General features: G+C 40.4%; 1 protein-coding gene across 1 annotated transcript; it reads left to right on the top strand.

Annotated features, from left to right (window-relative positions):
* The first annotated feature begins 11,553 nt into the window (after nucleotides 1-11,553).
* Nucleotides 11,554-16,552, top strand: p2ry1 (purinergic receptor P2Y1). Its single transcript, XM_088427474.1, has 2 exons — nucleotides 11,554-11,818; nucleotides 13,338-16,552. The coding sequence occupies exon 2, from the start codon at nucleotides 13,462-13,464 to the stop codon at nucleotides 14,521-14,523; it is 1,062 nt and encodes a 353-aa protein (XP_088283600.1). The 5' UTR covers nucleotides 11,554-11,818; nucleotides 13,338-13,461; the 3' UTR covers nucleotides 14,524-16,552.
* Nucleotides 16,553-26,331: the final 9,779 nt, after the last annotated feature.

Below are 26,331 nucleotides of genomic sequence, written 5' to 3'. Positions count from 1 at the left end.
TTTTTTTGCTTTTTCATCTCTTCTGTCAAGCTTTGCCTTTCTTCTCATCCCTGTTCCAGCTCCTCTTTTAGTCATTCAACCTTTGCCTCCCCCTCAAAAGCTCCCTCTCTTTTCTCTCTGTGTGCGTCCCCCCTTTCAAGTTGTCCTCCCTCCTGAGCCTTTATATCCATCTCACTCGGGCCCGTCACGCTGCACTATATTGATAAGCGGGCATGCGACGGCGGGCGGCGGGGCCGGTTGGCTATCGGTGAAGCTCTTCTTTTTGACGGCGCAGGTTTGGATGTTTAATTTTCGGAGGCATCCACCCGGGACTGCCTTTGATTACGCGCTAGCATCGATTGGTTGCAATACTGACAATGACCGAGTGAACGACTTTCAATGTGTTGAAACACATTAAATACTGACAAAAAATGACTCGAAGTGACAAGTGTGGCCTTCGGCTGTCTCTTGCGCACAAGGACAACAATCGAAGCTGCACACCAAATGCCGGGCTAGAAATTTAGGGCCTTATTTTTGTTCGCGGCGATGGTCTGGGGCAGTGGTTCTCAAATGGGGATACGGGTACCCCCGGGGGTACTTAAAGAAACTCCCGGTGCCTATCCCAGCAGTCTCCGGGCAGTGGCTAGGGACACCTTGGACTTTAGACTATTTGGTGCAAGCATGTCCAAAGTCCGGCCCGCGGGTCGCAATTTCAAATTTTCATCAGCCCGCAGCCTCTGTTATCAAATCAATAATACCTAATTAACCATTAATTAAGCATAAATTAACTCCAAAATCAACGAGGCGTCTTATGATGTCACGTTGGCACCTAGGTGGCTCATCGATGTCACTCAGCAATGTTTCCAGACCGTTCCGTGCATGTTTTTGAAACAACTGAAACATCCCGAGAGATGCTCAGACAGAACACGCAAACTCTGCACAGGTACTGTATGCTCGAGCTAGCTTGATTTGCACTCGGGAGTCTGAACTGCGAGTCGGACGTGCTAACCGACGGAACGAACAGGATGGGAACCCCGGAACACACTGAAGGCGGCGTTAAAGATATAAAAAGGTTTCTTAAGAAAAAGTGCGCGCAACGCGTGAAGTAACAACTCAGGAAGTACAACTCAGGAACAAAATTGGGATTCAAAGTACAAAACAAAGACATGACAAAAGCGCATCTAACTGCCCGTGATCAAGGGCGGATCCAGCAGGAGGACGTTGCTATAAAACTCAAAGTATAATTTACTGAGGCGGATCGCGGGACAAGAGCAGGCCAAGTAGCAACTAAAATACATATGCTGTAAAACAGAGATACTAGGAAGCCAGGAACTCGGAACAGGCGTAGGGATTGGATGTGCACAAGGCAATAATCTGGCAACGTCCTTGTGCGTCGGCCGCACCCAAATAGTCCACTGAGGACAATGGGCTGCAGGTGTGCGGACGGTGGACACAGAATGTGACACTAACCACTCCTCTTAACTCCGAACCGTTTTCATCTGCATGGGTGGGGCCAGTGCGGGGGCGCAGAATAAGCAAAGGCTAGTTAGAAATGCATCAATGAAGGAAAATGTTTAGGGTGAGAAATCAACATTGAAAAATGGTTAAAAGCTGGAAAAATTTGCCGTTTCAAAAAGTACATTTATTTGTTTTGAAAGTGCAATCTGAGGGGAACGTTTTTTAATCAGTAATTTATAATTCCGTTCACCCCTTTCCCCGGCTCTAAATTTTTGCATTGAACGACATTACCATGGGTGGCCCGTCCGCCCGAGAAAATTAATCAAAAAGACTCAAATCCACTTCCACCTAATGCATGTAAAACACGCAGGAACAAAGGCACAGAAGAAGCCCTAAACTGACTTTGACCAACTTTTCCCATCAGGGGGATAAGCCTGCGTAAAACGAGAGAACTTCCAGAGTGGAAATGGGAAGAGCTGCGTGCATTTTATCAGTCAGTTATTCACTACAAATGAAATAAAGTGATTCCAGTCACACGCCGGCAGTGTTACGATGTGTCTGAACATGCTAAGGAGCACATAGCAGTGATACATGACCCTGCGAACAAGAGAAAAAAAAAATGTAAAACTCTGAAATATGAAAGGGTGTTTGGTTGAAATGGAATCTGCAAGTTGCAACAGGTTTATTTCGTTTGCTTAGTATTTTTCACTGATTTGCATTTTAAGTCACGTGTGGTCATTTTAACACCGCTAAAATGTTAGCATAACATGTTGACGTTTTTCTATTTTAATTCAAAAATTAAGTAGCCCAATTTAAGCCAAAATGGACATTAAAATTCAGTTAGATGATCTAAAAAAAAAAAAAGTCAGACACATTTTGTTTTGAAGCTAATATTTCAAAATGCTAATATTTCAAAATAGATCCAACACCCATTTTTTGTGCCTATCTATGGAACTACACCCATTCTCCGCCTTTTTTCAATGATATACACCCTCTGAAATACTTTTTATCCTGAAAGTTTTGACCAAATAAATAAAATATAATCTTAGAACAATATTCGTAGTGGGCGCGTTTTAGTGAAGAAATCCACAGGATTTATCGTGTGATACCATCTGTTTTTTTTTTGTTTTTTTTTGCTCAAGACAATGCGCATCTGTGGAAACGAATTTCACAAATTAAATAAATAAACATTTCTGTCGCTTTTTTTATATGTTAATGGCAACAGAAAAATAACCCAATTTTACGAAAAATGATTTTTACTGAAATTCTAAATAAATCAAGTGCATGGAATGTGTTTAATAAAACGTTTTTTTCCCCTCTGTTCAGTGTCTTTTTTGGGGCACAAACTTTATTTTCTTTTACAACACACAACATAGAGTGTGCCAGAGCATGGCCAGCGGCCGCTAACTCTCCCAAAGTCTTCAAATCCCTGTTTAGTTTTTTTCATTTAATTTTCATAACTGTAAGAACCTTGATTCCTAGCGATCAATCAGGCATCAAGATTTACTATGCTTGACGAAGCGTCCAAAATTTCCCGGCGTGGCGCTACGTACGGTATATAATATAGCTACAAAGCGCGAAATAATGTATTTACCTTATTTAATTCGTACATTACCGCAAAATATTAGCTCTCGGTCCGACGGAATGCACTTCCCCGCCACTGCAACCGCAAAAACAAACGATGAATACGTCCGTGGGAATTTCATGGAAACCATGCGGCAAACATCGTATTAAAATCGAACAGCGTCTGCATGAAACTCTGCTGGGAAGGGATCCCGTACATCCTGTTTGCCCTCATGAGTCAGCACTAAGTCAAGCAAAAGGCACCAACAAAAGCGCTAATGCGTGCCATTAGCCCGGCGACTCCCGCCGCCGGTTTGCACTCAGCGTCTCGTCTAAACGCATCCTCGGGGCCAACAAATGATGGAGTGCAACGCTCCATTAGGCTGGCCCTGCGCAATCCTTCGCATCTGCGTGGCCGCGCACTTGACCGCACTGACGCTTGAAACTCCGGAGGGGTCGCCGCCGTTTAATGGGACCTCTCTTACATCACGTGAATGACTCACTTCAATTTGACACTTTCACGCTATGATTTAGCCTTTTTCATGACTTCTGCAGGTTCGCTTGCGTTTAGCGAAATCTGATGACGACCGTATAATTAGCCGGCGTAAACTGTTAGCTCATTTTTCAGCAGTTACACCGTCCCGTCGCAGCGCTTTTCTCTATTAACGCGCTTCATTAAATTTACTCAACAACCACGCTCCATTAGAGCGCTCACTTTCTTTAATTGCCACTTGAGTGATTTTCGTCTAGCCATCAGGATAAATATGCGCGGGGAACAATTGTGGCGATGGGAGACCGTTGAGGTTTCCCCAGCGGTTTCGACAAATGCCCCTGTGGTTTTCCTGACACCCATGTTGCTCTTGCATGACAACAAGGAACAGGGTTTTAGTAATATTATCTAGGGCTGCAGTTAACGGTATTTTGGGAATTTGGATATCATTTCAATTCAATTCATATCAAATATTGAGTATTGAGATGAAAAGAAAACTATATTGTTTTTGCTTGGTGAAAATCTATAGACACGGAAGACAAAATAACACAGTTCCACTTAACCATGTAATCCAGTGATTCAAACCCCCCCACTAAACATGCTGACTATAAATGTTTATTATGTAAAAAAATTGGATCGATATCAATAAATGTTATTTTTTAGTGTTTATAGGCATTACAGCTTAGTCCAAAATTGAAAAAATAACCATCAAAATGTGTGAAATTTTTAAAAAAAAGATGAAAATTTTTATATAACACAGTTCCACTTAACCATGTAATCCAGCGATTCACCCCCCCCCCCCCAAACATGCTGACAAATGTTTATCTAAAAAAATTGGATCAATATCAATAAATGTTCTTTTTTAGTGTTTATAGGATTACAGCTTAGTCTAAAATTGAAAAAATAACTATCAAAGTGCGTGAAATTGAAAAAAAAAGATGAAAATTCTTATATAACACATTTCCACTTAACCATGTAAGCCAGTGATTCAAGCCCCCCCCCCTCCCCCACTAAACATGCTATGTTTATTATCTAAAAAAATTGGATCACTATCAATAAATGTTAGTTTTTACAGTGTTTATATGGATTACAGCTTAGTCTAAAATTGAAAAAAATAACCATCAAAGTGCGTGAAATTAAAAAAAAAAAAAAAAAGATTACACTTCACATGACAAAAACACACAATTTTTCCTATTGAAGTTCAAGGGGTTGTCCACACAGGTGCCTGACCAAAAATAGCAGTGAATGTATAACAAAGTGTGTTAATAAAAAGCACATTAAAATTATACTCCAAAAATATTCATGAATTTTCCTGTCAAAGACAGAGCAGTCATTCTACTCATCTTACCGTGAAAACAACAACGATGTACTTCATTTCTACTAGCTAGCTAACAGCTAGGCCAGCTTCACTTGTTGTGCACCTCGTATTTCCCAGTAATGTTTGTGTTTACAAATCTGTGAAGAAAGCCCGGCAGACTTATCAGTTCAAGTGAGCTGAGGCTTCCTGTTTAGCTGCACTTTCTGGACTTTCAAAACAATCTTGGATGCATACATCAAATTTGACAACCCATATTTGTAGTTAACACAGTAAACGTCTTCAAGAACTTTAAGACGTTATCTGGTGATTTTTTTTCTCAAAAATTGTTCGATATTTTGAACAGAAAGCTTTCAAACAATCAGAGGAAATGATTCCCTGAGTGGAAGATAACATGGAAAAAAGACAATCTTGAGAAATAATTGGGTTATACTGTAGCGGTTTACTCTAATTTGAAGGTGTTTTTTGACCAGATTTTAGATAGGCAATAGAATACAAAAATGGCATTTTCTAACCCATACAGCTCAATTTCCCTTCTACCTGCATGGAGATTAGCACCAATAGATTTTTATTTTATTTTTTTTGGGAGGGGGGGGGGGGGGGTACCTTTATAGTAGTTTAAAAAGTTATTGCTTATTATTTCTGCAGTATAAGATCAGTCCTTATCGAAAATATCTGCGATTGACTGGACAGTATAACCTTTATTATTTAAACATTTATTTAGAAAAGATTATATGTATATTTTTTATGTTCATACATTTTAAGTACATTTTGTAAGCTGTTTTTTTTTTTTTTCTCACGCTGTGTTGACATCCAAACTGTGGTTGACAATTTCAAAGGGGCGGGAATATTTTTTTAGGAATAAAACCAGTGTCATATTTATAATAGGTGACTTTACTTGATTATAACGTCGGTCATAATAGCTTAGAGTGACAAAAAATTTTGTGTGCGGTGGTGGTTGGTGAAAGAAATTTTCGAAGCACTGTTCTAATCGATAGCTCACGTTACATTATAGTCATACACGCTTCATGTGAGCTGATATTCCTGACTCCTGTGCTCACATTGGCGCAAGTAAGTTTGCATGTCCTTCATCTCTGTGCGATAACTGTCTGTTTACTGCTGCAATAAACTTACAGTAAATTGTGCGCTTGCTTGTTAGACAAACACCACAGCAAAAATGTCCATTTGGCCTTAAGAGGTCAGAGGAGCGGGTGGCCGTTTTCACTGGGAAATAAACAAGCGGAAAACTTGAAGCCGGTGATTCATTACAAGGATTTAAGTTATATTAATAGATGTTTTTTTTCTTATCGCAGAGAGATGAATATCACCGCAGGATGAAAAATGTATGAGGCCGCGGTCAATATCAGCTCTCGCTCTATCCACGCCGTGATAACACACATAGGCGTACGTACAAGCCCCGGACGTTAATGTGACGAGTCCATCACGGTGACATTTGCACCGGGTGGACACGTTGACCTTCTCGTGGCTCCTCCTCACCAAAACCTCGCTGACATTCACGCGTCCATCGACTGGACTGCAGCGCGGCCCGGCTTAGAATAATCACACGGCGCCGTTTGGTTATGTTTCGTACCAAAACAAGGTCAAGAATGTGGATGTCAAGTTAAGCCTCTATCGCAGCCTGGAAGCAGCTGACCTTTGTGTGTATGTGTGTGTTGTTTCCGCTGCATAATTTAATCGACCTTTCTTTTGAGGCGGTGCTTCTCAATTATTTCTTTCAAAGCCCCCTAGGAAAGAGAAAACCTTTTGTGCCCCCCCCACTCATCACGCGATAAATAAGGTTATTACCTATAAAAAAAAAGGGTGAAACTGCATCATTTTTAATATCAACAAAAGAAAATGTTATTATATAAACTTTCATCAACTGTTACTACTTTTTTACAGCGTTTATACAGGTTAAACATTTTTCTAAAACTGAAAAAAAAAATAAAGTGAGTTTTAAATGACATTTTTCAGTCACAGCATCATAATTGAGGAAAACAAAACAGAATAATGTAACAAATGCAGTTATAAAAACTATCATTATAGTTATACTATACTACTATAACTATAATTATATAATAATTTAGCAACAATTGGATGTTCTTTATTGTTTTAAGTACAAATACATAAAATTTTGCACTATATATATGGTTCGTTCCACTCCATTTACTCCATAATATGCTCGGAATGTAAGTCTTATTAATTTATTAGTGCTTAATTATTACTGCCCTTATTGCTGTTTTTTTTCTTGTTTTATTGCCTACTCTATTATTTACTCGATTGTGAAATGCAGTCTGCTCAGGGAAGTGAACAGCATAAGAATTTCATTGTGTTGTATTACTTTGCAATAATATTCTTAAATCCTGAAAAGATTTCTCTAAAAAGGTCACGTATAACTTAACATGGTTTTCATTTTTACATAATTATGTTTATGAAAAAAAATCCAAAGTTACTTCTGCTTCTTCTCAACCATCCAACTCCAGTGGAAGAAAATAAATGGATACAATGAAATGACCAATATTCAATTAAGGTTATGTTTGGGTTTTTCTTTTAGATTACGCTACATTTTGATCCAAGGGCCTGGCTAAATGACAGCTGATGCATTGCTCCATTATCATGTTGAGACACTGTATTTTTGAACATCCATCAAACTCTCAATCCATGTGAAATATTGTATTTACAAAAGATAAAACAATGAAATGGGCGACATGATGCGAAAAGAGTCATGGAGAGCCGGCATGCGTATGGAAACAAAAACAGGTATTACCTGAGCAAACGCACGTGTGTGAAACCCGCGCGCCAATGTGCAAGCCAGCTGAGCTCAGCGAGGCGTCCGGAACGCGGACTCTCGTGGGAAATGCGTGGAGAACCTGGAAGAAGATTGGATGGCAAAGGGGGGAGCTGATCAATACAATCCAGTTGGTCTACTGCGGTCCGGTTGTTGTTGCGGGGAATCAACGTAGAAATCACAATACATGCAAGGACTGTAAATGGAAATTGCGTCAGACAAATACATAATGGAAGGAGGGCAGATGGGAGGCAATTCACAAGCTATGAATAACATTGGCGCAAATTGGAATAATGCGACTCATTCATGTCGATGTCCCCGATGGAACGGGAGGGTGCTCCAGCCGTCTGAGGTCAGCTTCGCTGGACCGTGGCGCTAGATCCGCCTAATGAAAATGACACAAGCGGGAAAGTGCGCCTGGTAGTGCTGATTGGGGTGTCACAGGAGCCAGTGGAGCGGCGTGGAAAGAAATACAGGAACGTGCGCCGTTTTACACTCATGGCTGGATTCACAACGGGCGCCTTCTTATAATTTTGTCAAAGTATTTTGACCATCTTTGGGTCATTTTCATTCACATCATCCTCACAGGATCATAGCCAAGGGATGGTACACTCCTGAAATTTGACATTGTCGCCATATGGGTGAAATTTCAGCTCCTCTATGTCTTCTTTCAATGCTTTCTGCTGGGTGACTCGGTGGCGCCTTTCTTAGCACGTTCGCGTCCTAGTTCAGGGACTCGAGTTCAAATCTTCCTCGCTCCGGGATTCCTGTGTGGAGTTTGCATGTTCTCCCCGAGCCCGCGTGGGATCTCTTCAGACACTCTGGCCTTCTCACACATTCCAAAAATCTAAATCAAACTCTAAATTGTCCTTGGGTGTGATTGGGTGTGTGAATGTTTTTTTGGTCTCTGTGCGCCATGCAATTAGACGGCAACCGCTTCAGAAATATTAAAAATAAATTGCCCAAAAAATATCTTTGAATTGAATGTGTCACACAGAAGCCAAAGAAAAAGCTGATGCGTTAATTTGGCACATTTGACCAAAATTCTGTGATATTCATATAACCTTAGTGAGCACTATGATTACACGCAGTACAAGTGTAATGGAATCTTCCAATAATAATAAAGTGTGATGTTTATTTAATTGAATCTATCTGACACTAACAAGCAAGACTAAGCTAAATGCCTCAAAACGATGCATCGTTCGGTTCAATTTAGGTGACATCATTTAGATTGATAAGACAACCTCATACTCCGAGAGTCCACTTAGCGACATTAGCGTGGCCTTGTTTTCCATAGGGGGGCTTTGAGTGGCTTTTCTGGAAATGCAGCGAGACGGTTAATGTCCGTGAGCGGATTCAAGAGAGGTCTGCTCACCTTGCCGAGTCAGTGCATTCAAGTCCATCTTACCAGTGCATTAGCCAAAGACCAATATGGTTGAAACTTTATTTTTTTTAATGGTCTCTCTGACTCTTAGGCCCTATTTTTGAGCCTGTCTCGCACGATGTGGTTGCTGTCTGTATGCGCCTTGATAAGATTCTACAACTAATATCAGCTTTTACCTGGTCTAAAGCTGAGTCTACTTTCTGTCACCGAATTGTCAGCTGAACTGGGAGCATGCAATATATATATATATGTATATTTACCATAGTGTTAAAAGTCAAGGTGCTGTCCATGACTGGTAGTGGACACTTTTCTTTTTTGCTTAATCTAACAAAGAGGCTGTTTAACTGGAGAAGAATATGATTGGCTGCTTGCAGAGTTGACTCAACCACCTTATTGAAATCAAATGAAAACTTTTTTTCCTTTTTTCCTTCTTTTTAACCTTCTTGGAATGTCTTTGTCTTCGGACCTAAGCAACATGCTGGAGGACATGACACATTTGTGTGTCTAAACAATTGAATAGGCTGAATGTTAATGATGTTGTCCATTTCTGGGAGACGAATGGACGAAGCTTAACCAATCCCTTAACCACGCCCACTGTACCTTTTTTGAATTTTTCAAGATGGCTTCCAAAATGTAACTCCAAAAAGGCAAGCGTAAGTGCTCGTTTTAATCAAAAACTCATATTCACGCTCATGCTATCAAAAAGAACTTGCTTTCTGCATCATTTTAAGGGGTACAAGTGAAAATGTGCGGACCTCACAGTGGAATTTTGTGAAAGTGTGTGGCAATTTGGTGATACGGTATCACCAGTGCTTGCAGAGTTGACTCAATTAGTTGACTATTGAATTTTTTTTAACCTCATTGGCATGCATGGAGGATAAGTAGCATGTGTTTGTCTTAGAAATACTTGTCTTTTTCTGTTTATTCATTTGCACTAAACATGGTACACATTTCTTAATGCATCGAATATTCAATATTTTGTTTGAGAATAAAATTGACTGTATTCAATGGATTAAAAAACAAAAAAGACCAATAATTTTAACACTGTGATACTGTAACACTGTGGTATTTTTGCTCATGTTTATCACATCTTCAACATGTAATATCAGCCGAAGCCTGTTTGTCAAAGATACAATTAATATATATATATATATATATATATATATATATAAATTGTGATTTATTTGCATAAAAAAAAATGCAAAAGTAAAATTAATTTTAAAAAAAGGTCTGTTTTTGTCAGAATAATCTCATACAGATGATTAATCATCCGGGCCCTAGTTTTGGAATTTCAGGAATATGCTGCACTAGATCATTGCTATAGTCTTGGCTCTCTTTTTGAGATGTTTGGCATAACAATGTTATTAACTTAGCCTTTTGGCCCGTACGCCGGCCTGCTGCCAGGCTCCATTTGTTCTCCCTCTCATAGTGCTGTCTGGTCCTGCAGGAGACACACAAGTGACGGTCCTGATGAGCTTATTGCTTTTATTTATAGTCCGCATGGCGCGTTGGGCCTCTCTTAACTACAAGTACTGCAGAGGATTATTTTGGACAGAGAACAATACCATCGCCACATGCATACCAAACATTGGGTACCTGCACAATCTCATGATAACAGTCACCAAAGATGTTCCAAAGAAATACTGACTGGACAACGATAAAAATGCCCAATCTTATTAAGGACATACTATTATCTAAAAGCTAAATAGGTATTATTGAGTTTTAGTTCATTTATAAACTAATTACAGGAAGATATCATTTTGTACATTTTTGTTTGGGCTGTGATTGGGATTGGTAGATGGGGAATGAAGTGATAAAGTAAGCTTTACCTGTTTCCTTTGTGTGTTTACAGTTAAACAAGTTTGCTCATATTGACATTGAGTTATTAGGCTATTGAGAGTTTAGTTATTATTTGAGTTATTATTGTTATTACTTTGAGTATATATGACTATATTGTGATTGAAAAAGTTTTAAAATATGTCACTAATTGAGGGTGCGCATTATACATGGAAAACGTTTTAAAACATGTCATTACTTGAGGGTGCGCCTTATAATCCGGTGCGCCTTATAGTGCGGAAGATATGGTAGGTGCGACAGTCAAACGTGAGTGAGCATTATTATCTTTTCCCACACCCAATTTGACACAGCTCTTCGATTGGATCTCACGAGATGGCACAGCTGTACTGTACCCAATGTTCCTGGCCATATTCTTTTAACCTTCGGCTAACAACCTTTTTCGAACGCCTGCGTTCCAACTCTAAAATGCCCTGCAACACACACACCGCACGGCCTTTAAAATGATTTGTTTGTGTCCGAGATATGGGTTATTATTATTATGAGGGATCATCTAATAATCTCTCGGTTATTTCACAGGCTAGGGTTCAGTAACTGGAGGAGGAGATGGAAGGGGCGGTCTGGGAAGCTTGTGAGTGGTTTTCGTGGCTCTTGTGCACCTCCCCTTGCTCTCTCTCTCTCTCTCTCTCGCTCGCTCGCTCCCTCCCTCCCCCGCTATGTCCCTCTCCCGCAGCTCATTCATGCCAACGCCTGCAGCTGTCTCTTTCTTTCTTGTTGCTCTGTCCCTCCACCGTCGCCGTCTTGCCGCTGGCCACCTTCCACTTCCTCACACAATCCCCCCGCCTCACACGTAACCGACTTTCACACACAGACACACACACACACACGCACGCACGTTGCCTCGGTGCGCCAGCGCACGCAAGGTCGAAAGTGCGCAACTTTTCCAAGCGCTTTAGCGGACCCAACAGAGACACCTGACTCAGCCTTGCTCTTTTTTATTATCTCCCGAGTGGGAGCAGGAATGTGGGCTACAAGTGGAGCTGAGTGGTGAGTACGTTACGTCTGCGTGGGCGGTTGTGATGTGTTTTTTTCAATGTGAAGTCTTTGCGCAACTACTTCTGCATGTGAATGTAATAAATGCATCCAGCTCATTTCTGCAATGCAAACATATATATATGTATATATATATATATATATATATATATATATATATATATATATATATATATATATATATATATATATATATATTAGAATGACATTGATTAATGGGGTTCCAATGAGGTGCCCTTGATCAACGACCAGAAATTTTAGGTGCTGGAAAAGTGCCGAATGTGTCAAATGTGTGTGTGTACTGAAGGTGTTCAACTGAATCTAAAACACAGGTTTAGATTTTCGGCAAATTTTGTGTCTTTTGTGTTAGGAATAATCAGAAATGGACGTTTCCAAAATCGAGTCGGGCTCGGGTGTGAAGGTGATGAACAGGGGATCAGTCCAAGTTTTAGGGTTACCGCGATGCCAACTCGTTGGATCCTCGATTAAGAAACCAAACGCTGCTTTTAGCATCGTCTTGAACGCGCTGTCATGTTGCGGCTTTTATTCGGATGAAATTGCCGCTCCTGAGTAAAACTAAAAAAAGAGGCCATTGTTCTCCTCTATTGTTGCTTTGTAGTAGCATGTCTAATTCATTGATTGTTTGTTCAATGCTGTGTGGTTTTCATGGTTCCCCACTGTAATATTTTTAACTGACCGCAAAGCAAATAAAGCCACACTTGTGGCTGCATTTTCCCATGGCAAGGGATGACACATAATGATTGCATTATTAAAATTAGGATCAATTTAAGCCACCGTGTTTTGAAGGATGAAAAATACAGGGCACTACTGAACTGCAACCAGCAGAGGCGCCGTTCATTTAGTCTCCAAGAGTTTGCAGTCTAAAGGATGTGCATGTGTCTGGGGGCTAGTCCACGTTTTTTTATCCAAAATCAGCAGCTTGAGTTTGTATCAATCCAAAAAAAAGGATAATCTGCATAGAGAATAGAATTATTATATTATTAATATTATTTTTATGATTGATTGATTGTTTTGGTACCTCTTTTAAAATAAACTTATGCTTGGAATTTCATCTTATGTTCTTTAAATTTGATTTCTGTAGTCCTCTATGGAAGCAAATTGATTATCTTTGTTTCGAATCGAAATTTGCTATTTTGTTGGAAATCCATGATAAATGTTTCGGGGAATTTCCTGATATGTTTTGGACCAAAACAGCAAGTGAATCGTAATTCATTCATGCCAATTTGAAAGGACATTGAGGGTGACCCAATCGGATATTGGGTGAAATTAGACTCCTACGTAAAACAACAAACTGGTCTATATATTAAAAAAAAACAAAAATCTGTGTATAATTAGATTGTGTTAGTTTTTTTCCAGAAAGAATGTAACATCGGGACACGTTTGTAAATTAAAACATGGAAGTTTTTGTTTCTTCAAAGCCAAAAAACCCGCCAAAAACTGGACTAACGGGTACTTTCGGGCGTGAATAAACATTTCTTTTTTTTCCCAACAGGGAAACATTGTCAAATGTCCACCCCTACGGCAGCGAGAGCACCCGTCCATAAAAGGTCCGAATCCCCGATGCGTCCTCTGATTTTCCCCGCTCCAAGGTCAAGCCCCCGCCCCCGACGGACACCATGACCTCCGAGCTGAACCTGAGCTCCCTGCTGAACTCGAGCGAGCTGCACAACCACTCGCGAGGATGCTCGCTGACCAAAACGGGCTTCCAGTTCTACTACCTGCCCACCGTCTACATCATGGTGTTCATCACGGGCCTGGTGGGCAACAGCTTGGCCATCTGGATGTTCGTCTGCCACATGCGTCCGTGGAGCAGCATCTCCGTCTACATGTTCAACCTGGCGCTGGCCGACTTCTGCTACGTCCTCTCGCTGCCCTTCCTCATCTTCTACTACTTCAACAAGACCGACTGGATCTTCGGCGACGTGCTGTGCCGGCTGCAGCGCTTCATCTTCCACGTCAACCTGTACGGCAGCATTCTGTTCCTCACCTGCATCAGCGTGCACCGCTACACGGGCGTGGTGCACCCGCTCAAGTCCCTGGGCCGGCTCAAGAAGAAGAACGCCGTCATCACCAGCGCGCTGGTGTGGGCCGTGGTGGTGCTGGCCATCTCGCCCATCCTCTACTACTCGCGGACGGGCTCCAAGCGCAACGTCACCACTTGCTACGACACCGCCACCGAGGATGAGCTGCCCGGGTACTTCATCTACAGCATGACCTTGACCGTCTTCGGCTTCTGCGTCCCCTTCATCATCATCTTCTGTTGCTACGGCATGATCGTCAGAGCTTTGATCTGCAGCGACATGAACAACGCGCCCCTGCGGCAGAAATCCATCTATCTGGTCATTATCGTCCTGGCCGTCTTCGCCGTCTCCTACCTGCCTTTCCACGTCATGAAGAACCTGAACATGCGGGCCCGTTTGTACTTCCAGAGCCCGGCCATGTGCGACTTCAACAACCGCGTCTACGCCACCTACCAGGTGACCCGCGGGCTGGCCAGCCTCAACAGTTGCGTGGACCCTATCCTCTACTTCCTGGCCGGCGACACCTTCAGGAGGAAGTTGTCGCGGGCCACCAAGAAACCCTCCAAGAAGGGGGACAACGTGTTGCAGTCCAAGAGCGGGGAGACGGCGCTCAACAGCCTGGCCGAGTACGTGGAAAACGGGGAGCGGCCGGATTGAACTTACGCCTTTTGGAGATCGGAAAAAAGACCCGGCGGCCATTTTTACCCTGTGATCGTCAGTGTGGATGCGCTCCCGTGCTGTGTTGTTGTGCGCGTGTCGTCGTACGCCGGCCGCGGTATTAGAAGCTAGGAGTGCAACGAGTCCTCGAGTGCTTTGAGTACCTCAGTTTAAAAAAATGCTTGAGGCATTTTTCTTTGTTTGTTTTTACAGCCGAAGGTAGCGTTTTATTAAGTGTGCAACGTTAAGAAGGAGTTAACCGCGGCAAACAAGGGTGCATGCAAACTTCAAAATAAATCTTACCCACCCAAATGAAATATGGACAGAGGTGCCTCGCTACACGGCGTGATAGTTGACTTGACTCATAACCATCGCTAACAAAACTGGCTACCTTCACGCTGCGGGGCTTAACGTTCAATTACGATTTTTTTGCCAAACCGCCCTTACTCGAGTATTCTGCTTTAGTCAGCAAAAATGATCGATATTATTGCGTAAAATCTTATTGCTTTCTAGATTACCGTATTTTCCGCACTATAACGCGCACCTAAAAGCCTATTTTTTTTTTAAATCTGAGGGTGCGCCTTATAATCAGGTGCGCCTTATATATAGATCAATATTGAGATTGGGATTTGTAGATGGGGAATGAAGTGATAAAGTAAGCTTTACCTGTTTCTTTTGTGTGTTTACAGTTGAACAAGGTTGCTCATATTGACATAGAGTTATTATGCTATTTAGAGTTTAGAGTTATTATTTGAGGTATTATTGTTATTACTTTGAGTATTACTATATTGTGATTGAAAAAGTTTTAAAATATGTCATTAATTGAGGGTGCGCCTTATAAAATTCGGTGCGCCTAAAATATGGAAAAAGTTTTTAAATATGTAATTAATTGTGGGTGCGCCTTATAGTCCGGTGCGCCTTATAGTGCGGAAAATACGTTAAGTATTGTGCTTATATGCACAGTTTAAATCTAAGTAAAAAATATTGTCTAAAAATTAAAAATTAACTAAACAGAAATGGCGATTTTTTTCTAAACTTTTAGATTCATAATTGTTTTTTAAGCAGTCAGAGGTTTTTATTCTTTAGACCCAAATCCCTAATTAGTCGCAAAATTTTAGTAGGGTATCAGACTACCTAAATATTCAATATATTCCAATCCCAATTTGATACACCTACTGTCTATCGAGCAAAAAGTGCCTTCACAAAGATAATAACGCTCTGTTTTGATGTTTTCTGTGATGCAGGTTGATGTCTATTCATAACTGTGTCACGTACGATAAATGTATCTGTGTCATCTGTATTAGAAAACAGAAAAATGTATAAATGGATAGATAGGGCCCTAAAAACCGGCCCAAGAGTCAATGAAATTATTGCTATTTTCTAACAATCTCACAGGCTGCTACGGTAGCGCCTACATTGCGGCCTTTCCATCCTCCCCGCGAGGACTTGGGACTGAAAGGTTTCATTTTTGAATTTGCTGAGGAGTAAAAGATTAAGAGGATTGGAACCTGCCCTCGGGAGTACCCGAGCGTAAGCTCTACCAAATGCCGATAAGGAGCCGGGGAAAAGTGAGTGGCCGTAATGGACGTGGAAGGACTTGATCTACGTAATAGACACAACATTAGGTACGCCTGATGAGAGTCGATCCACGAGCACGTTGTCACACCGAGCGCATTTATGATACAGCTCTTGCATTGGATCTCATTCGATTGCGTTCCTAATGAAATGTCCAGCGAACACACTTATTGATATGGAATATGAAATGCACTACACTGAACGGCCCTTGGCCGCTTGACAGCCCCGAGGTTGAAACGGCTGTGCGGCCGCCATCTTTTTTACTTGCACCGACAATAACAAGAAGAAGACAAATGGCAACAGTATTGTGTGTATAGGACACCGTAATGAATGTTCATTTCACTGTACAGGATGTTGTTTAATGTGTGGGTGTGGAGTCTAGTAGCAAATACTGTCACTAAAACTTGACTAAGTGTTTATTGCAACGTGGAGAATAAACGTGTGTGAAAAGAGAGTCACTTGGAGATACCGCCACACTGCACGGGCCATCGACTACAAATTGAAGGTTACCACAATATTTTGAGTGTAGTAGATTTGGAAAGTGTTTGAAACATACTCCTTGCTAACTTTAGCTACTTTGCACAATTTTTTATTGGTTGCAGAACCGTAGTAAAGCGCTGAGGTTATTCCGTGCCTAATCATTAAAAAAAAAAGAAATCTGACAATTTTAAGTAAGCCGATTGGAATTGAAACTAGGTGTTTTTCAGTGCTTCTCAAATAGCGGGGCGCAAGGCCATGCCAAGGGGGAGCGCAGAGACCCCAGGGAAAAGGCTTTGTTATTGACATGTGAAGTGTAATTAAAATAAAATAAGGATTGGTGTCATTGTTTTTTCCCGGGACTTTGATGCACTTGTTTTTTTTTTCAGTTTAAGACTAACCTGTAATGTGTATATATGCAGTTAATAAGTTAAGATATATGCATTTAATTTTATTAAGTCTTAAAAAGGAAACGGTTTTTGGTATACTTTTTGGGGTCTCTTTCCTGGGGGTCTTTGCAAAATATAACTGAGAAGCATGGTGTACATAGTTTTTGATGGTTACGCAATACTAAATCAGAGCTACGGCCTGCCAAATTTTGACAAGCAAAAAGGGGTGTGGCCATTTTCCTTTGAACCCTTACAGTGAAAAAAAACGTAACAATGTTAGCATGTTTTGTTGCTTACTGATTCATTAAATGTGTGGTGTTTATGTGCATTTTGGCCATGACAGAGGGAAATCAAAAGTAATCGGAAGCCTAAAACTGTCTATAATTTTTAAGCTGCACACTGAACATAAGGGGTGTATCGTCTACCCCCTGATTTATTATTTGTCAAACTGTAAGTCACTGGACTTTTTTTTTTGTCTCATATATTATCCGTAGCCACTTCATCAAATGCCTTGATCAATTTTTTGAAAACGTCATCATTGACTCAAAGTGAGCTTCCACCTCCTTTTTGTCACTTTGCTTCTGTAGGGGACTGAAAGTGTAGCACTTCTTTACTCGAGCTTATCCTCAGAGATCTTTTGTATTTGCGGCGTTGAGGGAGGGGGCAGCGTTGGCCGGGAACCCGGCGTCCACACATGGCCGTGGGCACCAATCTCCCTGCTTGGCGTGTGGATAAAAAACAAGCTTTCCATCTCCTCCTTGCTTGGGCGCCTGAAGGTAATGAAGACTTTTTTTCCTTGCTGTTTTGTTGCTTCTTTTGTCAAAACGAAAGCTAAGCGTTGACAAGCGTCCTTAAATCCCGGAGATTTACTATGCCTCCACTTGTGTGTACCCTCTGATTGATGACAGGAAGGTACCCTTGCACCAAAAGTGGAATCAAAGTCTTGAAAAACAAGAGTTTAGTGAGACAATGAGGACACAGGCTAGAGTTGTGGACGGTCAGGAAAATTATAATGTGTTTGTGCTGAGGTCAGAGGGGGACGCAAACACATCCATCACGGGGAAGCCACCTGTCTGCAGGCAAACTACAAACGAGGAATTTGGTGTCACTAGCATATTACCGTATTTTCTGCACCTAAAAGCCTTAATTTTTTTTTTAAAAGCTGATGGTGCGCCTTATAATCAGGTGCGCCTTATATATGGATCAATATTGAGATTGGGATTGGTAGATGGGCAACGAAGTGATAAAGTAAGCTTTACCTGTTTCTTTTGTATGTTTACAGTTAAACAAGGTTGCACATATTGACATTGGGTTATTATGCTATTGAGAGTTTAGAGTTATTATTTGAGTTATTGTTATTGCTTTGAGTATTACTATATTGTGATTGAAAAAGTGTTAAAATATGTCATTAATTGAGGGTGCGCCTTATATATGGAAAGTGTTTTAAAATATGTCATTGATTGAGGGTGCGCCTTATAATCAACTGCGCCTTATATATGGAAAATGTTTTAGAATATGTCATTGATTGAGGGTGCGCCTTATAATCTGGTGCGCCTTATATATGGGAAAAGTTTTAGAATATGTAAGTATTTGAGGGTGCGGAAAATACGGTAATCATACAACTTCAATCCTAATACTTTAGACATTGGCGCAAAAAGGGACAGTAGCAGAATGACGATGTTTGGGTGTTGAGTTCAAACCTTACACATAGAGGTACTGGAAAAAATTAAACTCAAATCGCTTTTTGACGAATATTCGCAAAATCTGCCTTTCTAAATAATCTGAAAGCCGATAAAAGATCGATATAAATTTGATTCATTCAAAACAATTTTAGAAGTTTTATTTTGAGGTGCTTTCGCGTTTTGCGCGTGTGATGCGTTTTATCTTAAACCTGGCTGGTGTCTCGAGGGAACCATTTTGGGTGTGACTGTTCACTGGTCAGTACTCGTTCATGGCAGTTTTGTGATAAAACTGCACGTGGGTCGGTGTGCAGTTGTTATCGTTGTAACCACGACAACGGGGTGGCAGCGTTTGCCTCGACAGATGCTTTTTGTGAGCGGGCCAAAGCGAGGAAACGCCACTGTGGGAACCGCATAAAAAACGCTCTGCATTTCCTGTGGTGGAAACCGCAACTCCCGGTTACACCATGGTATTTATGCACTCCGCCGCACAATACACCAAGATCCGGTCCCCGTGTAAATGACAATCGTGGACTTTTTCAAGCATTTACATTTTTGGAAGCTCGGACCGTGGAAGACTTTGGCATATCTCACACCTCACTGACAGTCAATGAAGCAAACAGCCAATGACTCAGACCGTGTGAGTCATTGACTGTGTTGTTTGTTCATAACTATTTCGCAACATTATTATAACCATATTTTCTTCTTTTGCCAATTGGTGAATATTTTTCATTGCTTTGGCTTGTGCAGTATTTTGAGCATTTTTTGAGCATTCCTGGTAGTGTGATGATTATCGAAATGCCCCAAATATAAGATGATTTTTTTTCCCAAAAAATGGAGGACAAAAATACGAGCGCGTCGTATAAACGGGAAGTTGAATTTATATTTAATCCGACACCATTCCAGGGAGGTTTATCCATCAGTCACCTAAGCCGAGTTTTGACGCATTTTTTATATCAAGCGAATTCTTACTCAAAAGAATTACAGTAACGGGACGAGAGTTGCGTGTTGCAGCTAACAACTTTTCATGTTAGTTGAGGTTGTTACAGCATTATTTTCAATTAAAAAAAAGCAAGCAGAATGGTCCGTGTCCATCCTTGTTCACACACAGGAATATTACTAAAATGGAGGAGATCATGATTCAATTAAGAATTACGGATGCTGCACAACTTTGGCTATTTATGGGAAAATGAACTCGAGCTGCGTCGTGAGGAAAAAGAAAAACTTCTGCTTCGGGTGCATTCAAAGATACACACGAGGCGTTCACTGACTGCTCATATTGTGGGAATCTGAGGCAAACTTAAAGCACAATAAATATGTAACTTGCGGTACAAGACAAAAAGAAGAGTTTCGGAAAATTAGATTTATTCTGTTTTGTTGTAGTTTTCACATTTCTCCCAAAGTGTCAGTGGTCATGCCATGCTGAACTTTGGTGAAATTTCAGTTCCTAGTGTCTCTTTTAAATGCTGTCCCTTTGATGTGAAATGCCTTTGATGTTAAGATCAAAGAATTGGACAAAATACTTCACAAAGTTGCAGTATTTTGGACCATTTTTGTGTCATTTTCATCCACATAAGTCTCACAGTTTCACAGGGTGAAATTTCAGCTCCCTCGTGTCTTCTTTCAATCTTTTCCCTTTGATGTAATGTTTGAAACTGGTGGAACATATTTACTATCCTTTTAAATAGCTTTATATTTCAATGACGACGACAATTGGAGCAACAAACGTTTCTAGCGTAATTACCGTACATTACCCTAACTCAAAAACAACAGGTCACGATGAAAGGAAACAGGAAAACCGAAAAGCCGTTCCAGTTTAAAACACGCACACATGAGGCCTTCAGAAGTATTCAAAAAGGCAATCCATCCATCATGCTGTCATTCAACATGAACGTCCATATTGTCAGTGGCCACAATAAGGGTGCCAGGATGATGAACGGCATATGGCCGCAGCACCAGAACGACGCTATCGAGTCGGCCGGACGCCTGCTGGGGCCGCCGCTTTCCACGGCGTCGGCCCAGTGAGCTGAATGTCCTGTGAGAGCTTCCTTTTGACTTTCCAATTCCATCATGTTGACAGCAGTTGGAGTACAAATAGAGAGGGAAACGCCGCCTGCCTGGCAACAAGCGGCAAATCAGATAAGGTAACATTTTTAACGTTGCCGTTATGTCGCTGAGCTAACCGCATTCTTCCGTATAGCAACGCCACCGGACTGTGCACGAATCGGGCGGCATCTTAAGTTCCCGCAGAGGTTCTGCTGCATAGTCAGCTTTAAAGGTCAGCGCCGCGCGTTACTCAAGCCAAAGTAGATGAAAAAACTTCCAGGTTTGAGCCCAAATTGTATATTTTTGGGGAGTGGTTTATTTGCTGCGATGTAAACTGTCCACCAATCAGCAAAGGGTGTGACACACTTTTTTTTTTTTTTTTTTAATATTTCTTGTCCATGCATACTATATAACACACGAAAAGCAAGATTATCACTTAAACGCTGGAAGAAAGCAAGCCAAAAATAGAACAACATGATTATTGAGGGGGTGTTGGATCGAGATGTGCCGGCCAAGACCGCCTGTCTGATAAGCGCTGCAAGGTAGGACTTGTGCCTTTGAGATCAGATGAGGTTAAATACCGAAAAAAAAAACTTGTGGAGGAGAGAGGATTAGGGGAGTCGGGGAGGGGGGACTTTGAGATAAGGGAGGTGTGAGCATAAAAAGCCGAGGGCTAAGGCGAAAAATATGCAAAAAAATGATTCCGGGGTATGATACTGTGTTGTCGTTTTCGGGAATGCGCTGCGGCGAAGGTGATGAATCTCTATAATACTAGCGTTTAAACGCGGGTAGATTGTAAGCAATGGTGCAGCGTGCCTTTGTGTGCATTACAGTGCAAAACAAGCTGTGTGTTGCGTTAAACACAGAAAGTAGAGCGACGCAATCATATTTGAAGCGCTAATTCCAAAGCGAGAAATGGATTAAAAAAAAAAAAAACTTGCAGGAGGACACACAAGTTTAACAATTGTTTAATATGTGCAAGAACTCACAAATTAAGGTGAAAAATCTTTACGTGTGTTCTTTGTGTAATAAAAGGAGTTTTCTGGCATTTTCATCAATAAAGTGAGAAATTGGTGTTTGCGCCGTTGTGGGAGAGGTCATTTTTAGCTTACTGAATAGACGCTCATTGCGTATTAATGCATTCTCCGTGAATTATTTTTTTGTTGTTGTCGTGGCATTCACATGCTGAGCAGTGATTGGTCGTTACGTGAGCCTTGCGTGCGATGTCATTTTCAGCAAGTGTAAATGCGTTTTATTGAACTTGAATATTTACTCCGTTATCAAAATCCGAACAACCAAAACATTCATTAAAAAACTGCTGAAAATAGCTAAATAAGTTTAGTATCTGTACCTGTATTCCCCAATGAATTTTTATACCGCATTCATGAAAACTTTCTATTTGTGTTTACCTTCTCTCCGCGCCATCCAGGCTGTTTGCTGAATATTTCATAAGCGCACTAAAACATTGCTGATGGATCCCGACATTAACCACATGGAGTGTTTAAATTCGGTCCTGCATCTGTGCCAAACAGCAACAAGCCAGCATCACCTGCTAATTGTCTTGCAAATGCACTAATAGATTCCGCCAACGGATTAAATATCTTTTTTTTTTCCTTTATTAAAGCGGTGGTTTGCGATTTTTTTTTTTTGTTGAAACGATCGAATCCCCGCGAGAACATTTTTAGCACCCTGGAAACGGTCGTTATTCATCTCATTGAATGACAATATGCATTTCAGGGACCTCAAAACCTCTGCAGGCACCACTATCGAGTTTAGAGCTACAAAATAACCAATTTCAACTTGATTGGCTGATCTAAATGAGCTTCAATTCAAGAACAGCAGCGTATTACCCGTTATAGCTGCGCACTGAACATAATCGTCACGTGTCCGAATTTATGATCTCAAAGGAGCCGCTGTCTTTCTATTTTATTACCGCCTCCACTCTCTTGCTGCCACCTGCGAGCATGAATGATCTCCTCCAACTATCTGTGTGTTTTCACAAGTGGATTCGTGACACCTTCGCATGCTTAGCAGCTGACTCCCCACTGTTGTTTTTCTTATCTCATGCAGCCGCTGTTTATTTTGGTGTGTTTAAAGCCGAGAAGATCCCAAGGAAGACATTTTGCCAAGCGCAAAAAGGAGGAAACATTTTGCTCTCGCCTTGCTCCTTAATCCTTTTAATGAATCTCTTTCTCCTTCATTAATAATATATTATTGCACAGATGTGCAGAAACGGAGACATCCTAATATATATATATATATATATATATATATACATATATATATATATATATATATATATATATATATATATATATATATATATATATATATATATGGGTGTGTGTGTGTGTGTGTGTGTGTGTTCCAGCTGACCTCTGACCCCACTTAAGAAAAGCAATATAGACAATACAAGAACCGATGCTGTTATTATTTAACAAGAGGGCTTCCTTGAGAAATGAGTTTCATTTCTTCTGTGACGTCTAACTCTAATCATTAGTTTGAGAATCATCTTTCCTCACTGATTTTTTTTTTTTTAAATGTTATAAAGAAAAACAAAAATGGGAAAATCATGGAAGCATGTATCATTTTTCTGCATAAATATCTGTTGTTCCGACTTGGATCTTACGGTCCTGTGCGGCTTAAAATGAATTTTCTATTAAATTTAAATATGATGCCTGCGATTCAATGTCTGGACTTGTAAAAATTTGTCTTTGGGATTCCATGAGTTATAAAATCAGACAAAAAGAAAAGCTACGTTGCGATACGCAATGTGCAATTCTACTAGCTTGTGGTTTACCTTAACAGTAAACCTCAAAGAATAAAATAAAATTCACCGCTGCATACAGCCACTTTAATGTTCCATATGAATTCCATTTTTTTTCCATGACTGATGAGCAACGGAGCAGAGTGATGTGAACAATATAACCGACCCGTCCGCCTTTTCACCTTTCGATTCCCGCTACAGCCTGCTTGTTTACCTTCTATTATCTTCCTCGTCTCATGCCATTAACTTCATTGTGTGTGCGTGTGTGTCCTGAGAGCGTGAAGGAACGAACACACGCAGACACATGTGTGTTTTCTAATTTTGTCAGAGTTTTTTATGTGTAAAAATAAGTCTGTCTCTGAGTCCATTCTCACTGGTGTGAAATATGAAGTCCTATTTTCGGGGTGTATTATACACTAATTAGAAATTATTATTATTATTATTAAGACAAATGACTTTCTTAAAAAATAAGGGTGTGTATCCTGGTGTAAATGTAAATAATGTATTTAAAGGGGTACTGAATGAGACCTCTAAAATCCGCTCATAGCGCCCCCTAACTTTGATCATTTTTCTGCGTTTGTGTTTTTACTTGAGCTGGTTGTTTGTGAAAGCCGATCCAGTCGTCCTGAATTCCCCGCTAAACTTAGCCGCTGCTCCTTGACGGTGACCAAGCATTTTTTTTTTTCCTCTCGGGCCGTCTACGGGCCCGTTGTCTCGTCTTACCCAGTGCACATCGAGTGACCAATCAAAAACAAATCGATCGGGGCGCAAGTCCGCGAGGGGCGACGAAGCCGCTAGCCAAACTCTTACATTTGTGATGCTGCTTTCAAGGTCAACGCTAATGTTTTGAACAACAGCAACAGGTCATTGCACTTAAATAACGAGATTACGTCAAGGTTTGTGCCATCAATCCATTAGCCTTTTAGTTCGAATCTAGCATGTTGTTGAACATGCTAAACATGCTAATTTAATTCAAAGTGGCTAATTAGTCTGACCATTGCAGCATTTAGTTAGTTTAGATAGATAGATAGATAGATAGATAGATAGATAGATAGATAGATAGATAGATAGATAGATAGATAGATAGATAGATAGATAGATAGATAGATAGATAGATAGATAGATAGATAGATAGATAGATAGATAGATAGATAGATAGATAGATAGATAGATAGATAGATAGATAGATAGATAGATAGATAGATAGATAGATAAACTTAATCAGCAATGAAGCAAAAGTAGCTCCAGTGATATTTCACCCTAACTATGACCCATTCACTGTAGCCGACTGTATGGCTTTTTAATGTGGGCCACATTCCACATAATGTATGAAAGCTGCTATTGTGATCTCAATGAAAGATGCTGTGTCTTCTTATCCAGCTATTGCACTCTCCTACACCGTGAATTCTCACACGCGTTCCAACCGCTGAGCAAAAGGTTGTTGAACGGCAGTCTGCTGCCTCCTGCTGGACATACAGTAAACTTCACCTTGCATTTTTTTTTAAATGCTGCAAAAAATTAGGGAATACGTATGTGTATGAATGTATATATGTACAGATAGATAGATAGATAGATAGATAGATAGATAGATAGATAGATAGATAGATAGATAGATAGATAGATAGATAGATAGATAGATTTTTAACCATGCCACCATTAAGTAAGTAAGTTAGTTAGTTAGTTAGTTAGTTAGTTAGTCAGTTAATTTACATGTTAACTGACTATTAGATACATGCGGAGTCAGTTGGTCTCATTCGCGTTTTAACATGCTAGTTAGCTAGTTACAAAATACAGCAAATCGTTTCGCTCCAAGTGACTCTCACGTTCCAAGCACAGTTGCAGATTTATAACAGCAAAGCCACATCACAAGATGCTAGCGGGGGAAAAAAAACAAGTTTAGTATTTACACTAAATGTCAGTGCGTGCCTCTACAGGAATGATAAATGGTCATCTGTATAATTCATAAATCAAAAACACACACTAGCGCGGCCTTTGAGGCTGAGTGCAAACACAAACTAAAATTGAGTAATTAATTCAGGATCTGGGAGGCTATAAACGGCACATAATAACACACACACACACACACACACACACACCTATAAAGACACACAGACGCACACAAACTGCAATTGAAATGGCAGAACCTAAAACATTGTTTGAAAAACCTCTCTCAACCGGCGGGACGAGGGAGGCGACTAATCCCCTTAATTAATTAGCCGGGGTGTTTCAGACAATTTAATTAGTCCACCGTCACTCTCCCGTCGCCGAGAGTGAGAATTAAAAAAGGAAAAAAAAAAAAAAAACGTCTGTTGTATCTTTTATGGATATCTTCTTGTGTTTTTCTGAAGATGTTCACCTTCTGCTGGGATTACACCAGGCCAGTGTACTTCAGTTTTCAATTACAACAATTTTAATTTGACAACTTTTGTTTCTTGACCAAATACCATGCGAAAAGAAAACAATGTTTTTACGTGTATTAAATCTGACTTTGGGGACAATTTGTGTCAATCACTTAATATATGATGGAAGCTGGGCCTATCAATGCAACTTTATGTTTAGGGCACAACTGGCTAAATTATAAGGTCGAGTCTATCAGATCTGGATGTGTTTTTTTAATTTTTTCTTCGGGTCAATTTGTGCTAAGCATATTAACTCAATAGCTGTGCACCGAGGAAATATATAGAGAGCGCAATAATATACAGGGAAAAATTGTCATGTCAGTTGAACTGTTTTTAGTGATTATATTATATTGTAAAATGAACAAAGGCCCTTACAAAAGTGCAATTTAAAAATCTATGGTCCAAAGGATTTTTCGTGAAACATATTAACTCATTCAATACCAAAGGCGTATATATACGTTACATAAAATATCATT

This window comes from Hippichthys cyanospilos, chromosome 11, assembly GCF_059441005.1.
Source record: "Hippichthys cyanospilos isolate Australia breed blue-spotted pipefish chromosome 11, RoL_Hcya_1.0, whole genome shotgun sequence".
NCBI classification, from domain to species: Eukaryota; Metazoa; Chordata; class Actinopteri; order Syngnathiformes; family Syngnathidae; genus Hippichthys; species Hippichthys cyanospilos.
Note: the sequence above shows the minus strand (reverse complement) of the source record. Positions and strands in the feature narration are given on the sequence as shown.

Excerpts from the sequence above, each read along its gene's own strand:
- p2ry1 (XM_088427474.1), top strand. The coding sequence starts at position 13,462 with ATGACCTCCGAGCTGAACCTGAGCTCCCTGCTGAACTCGAGCGAGCTG.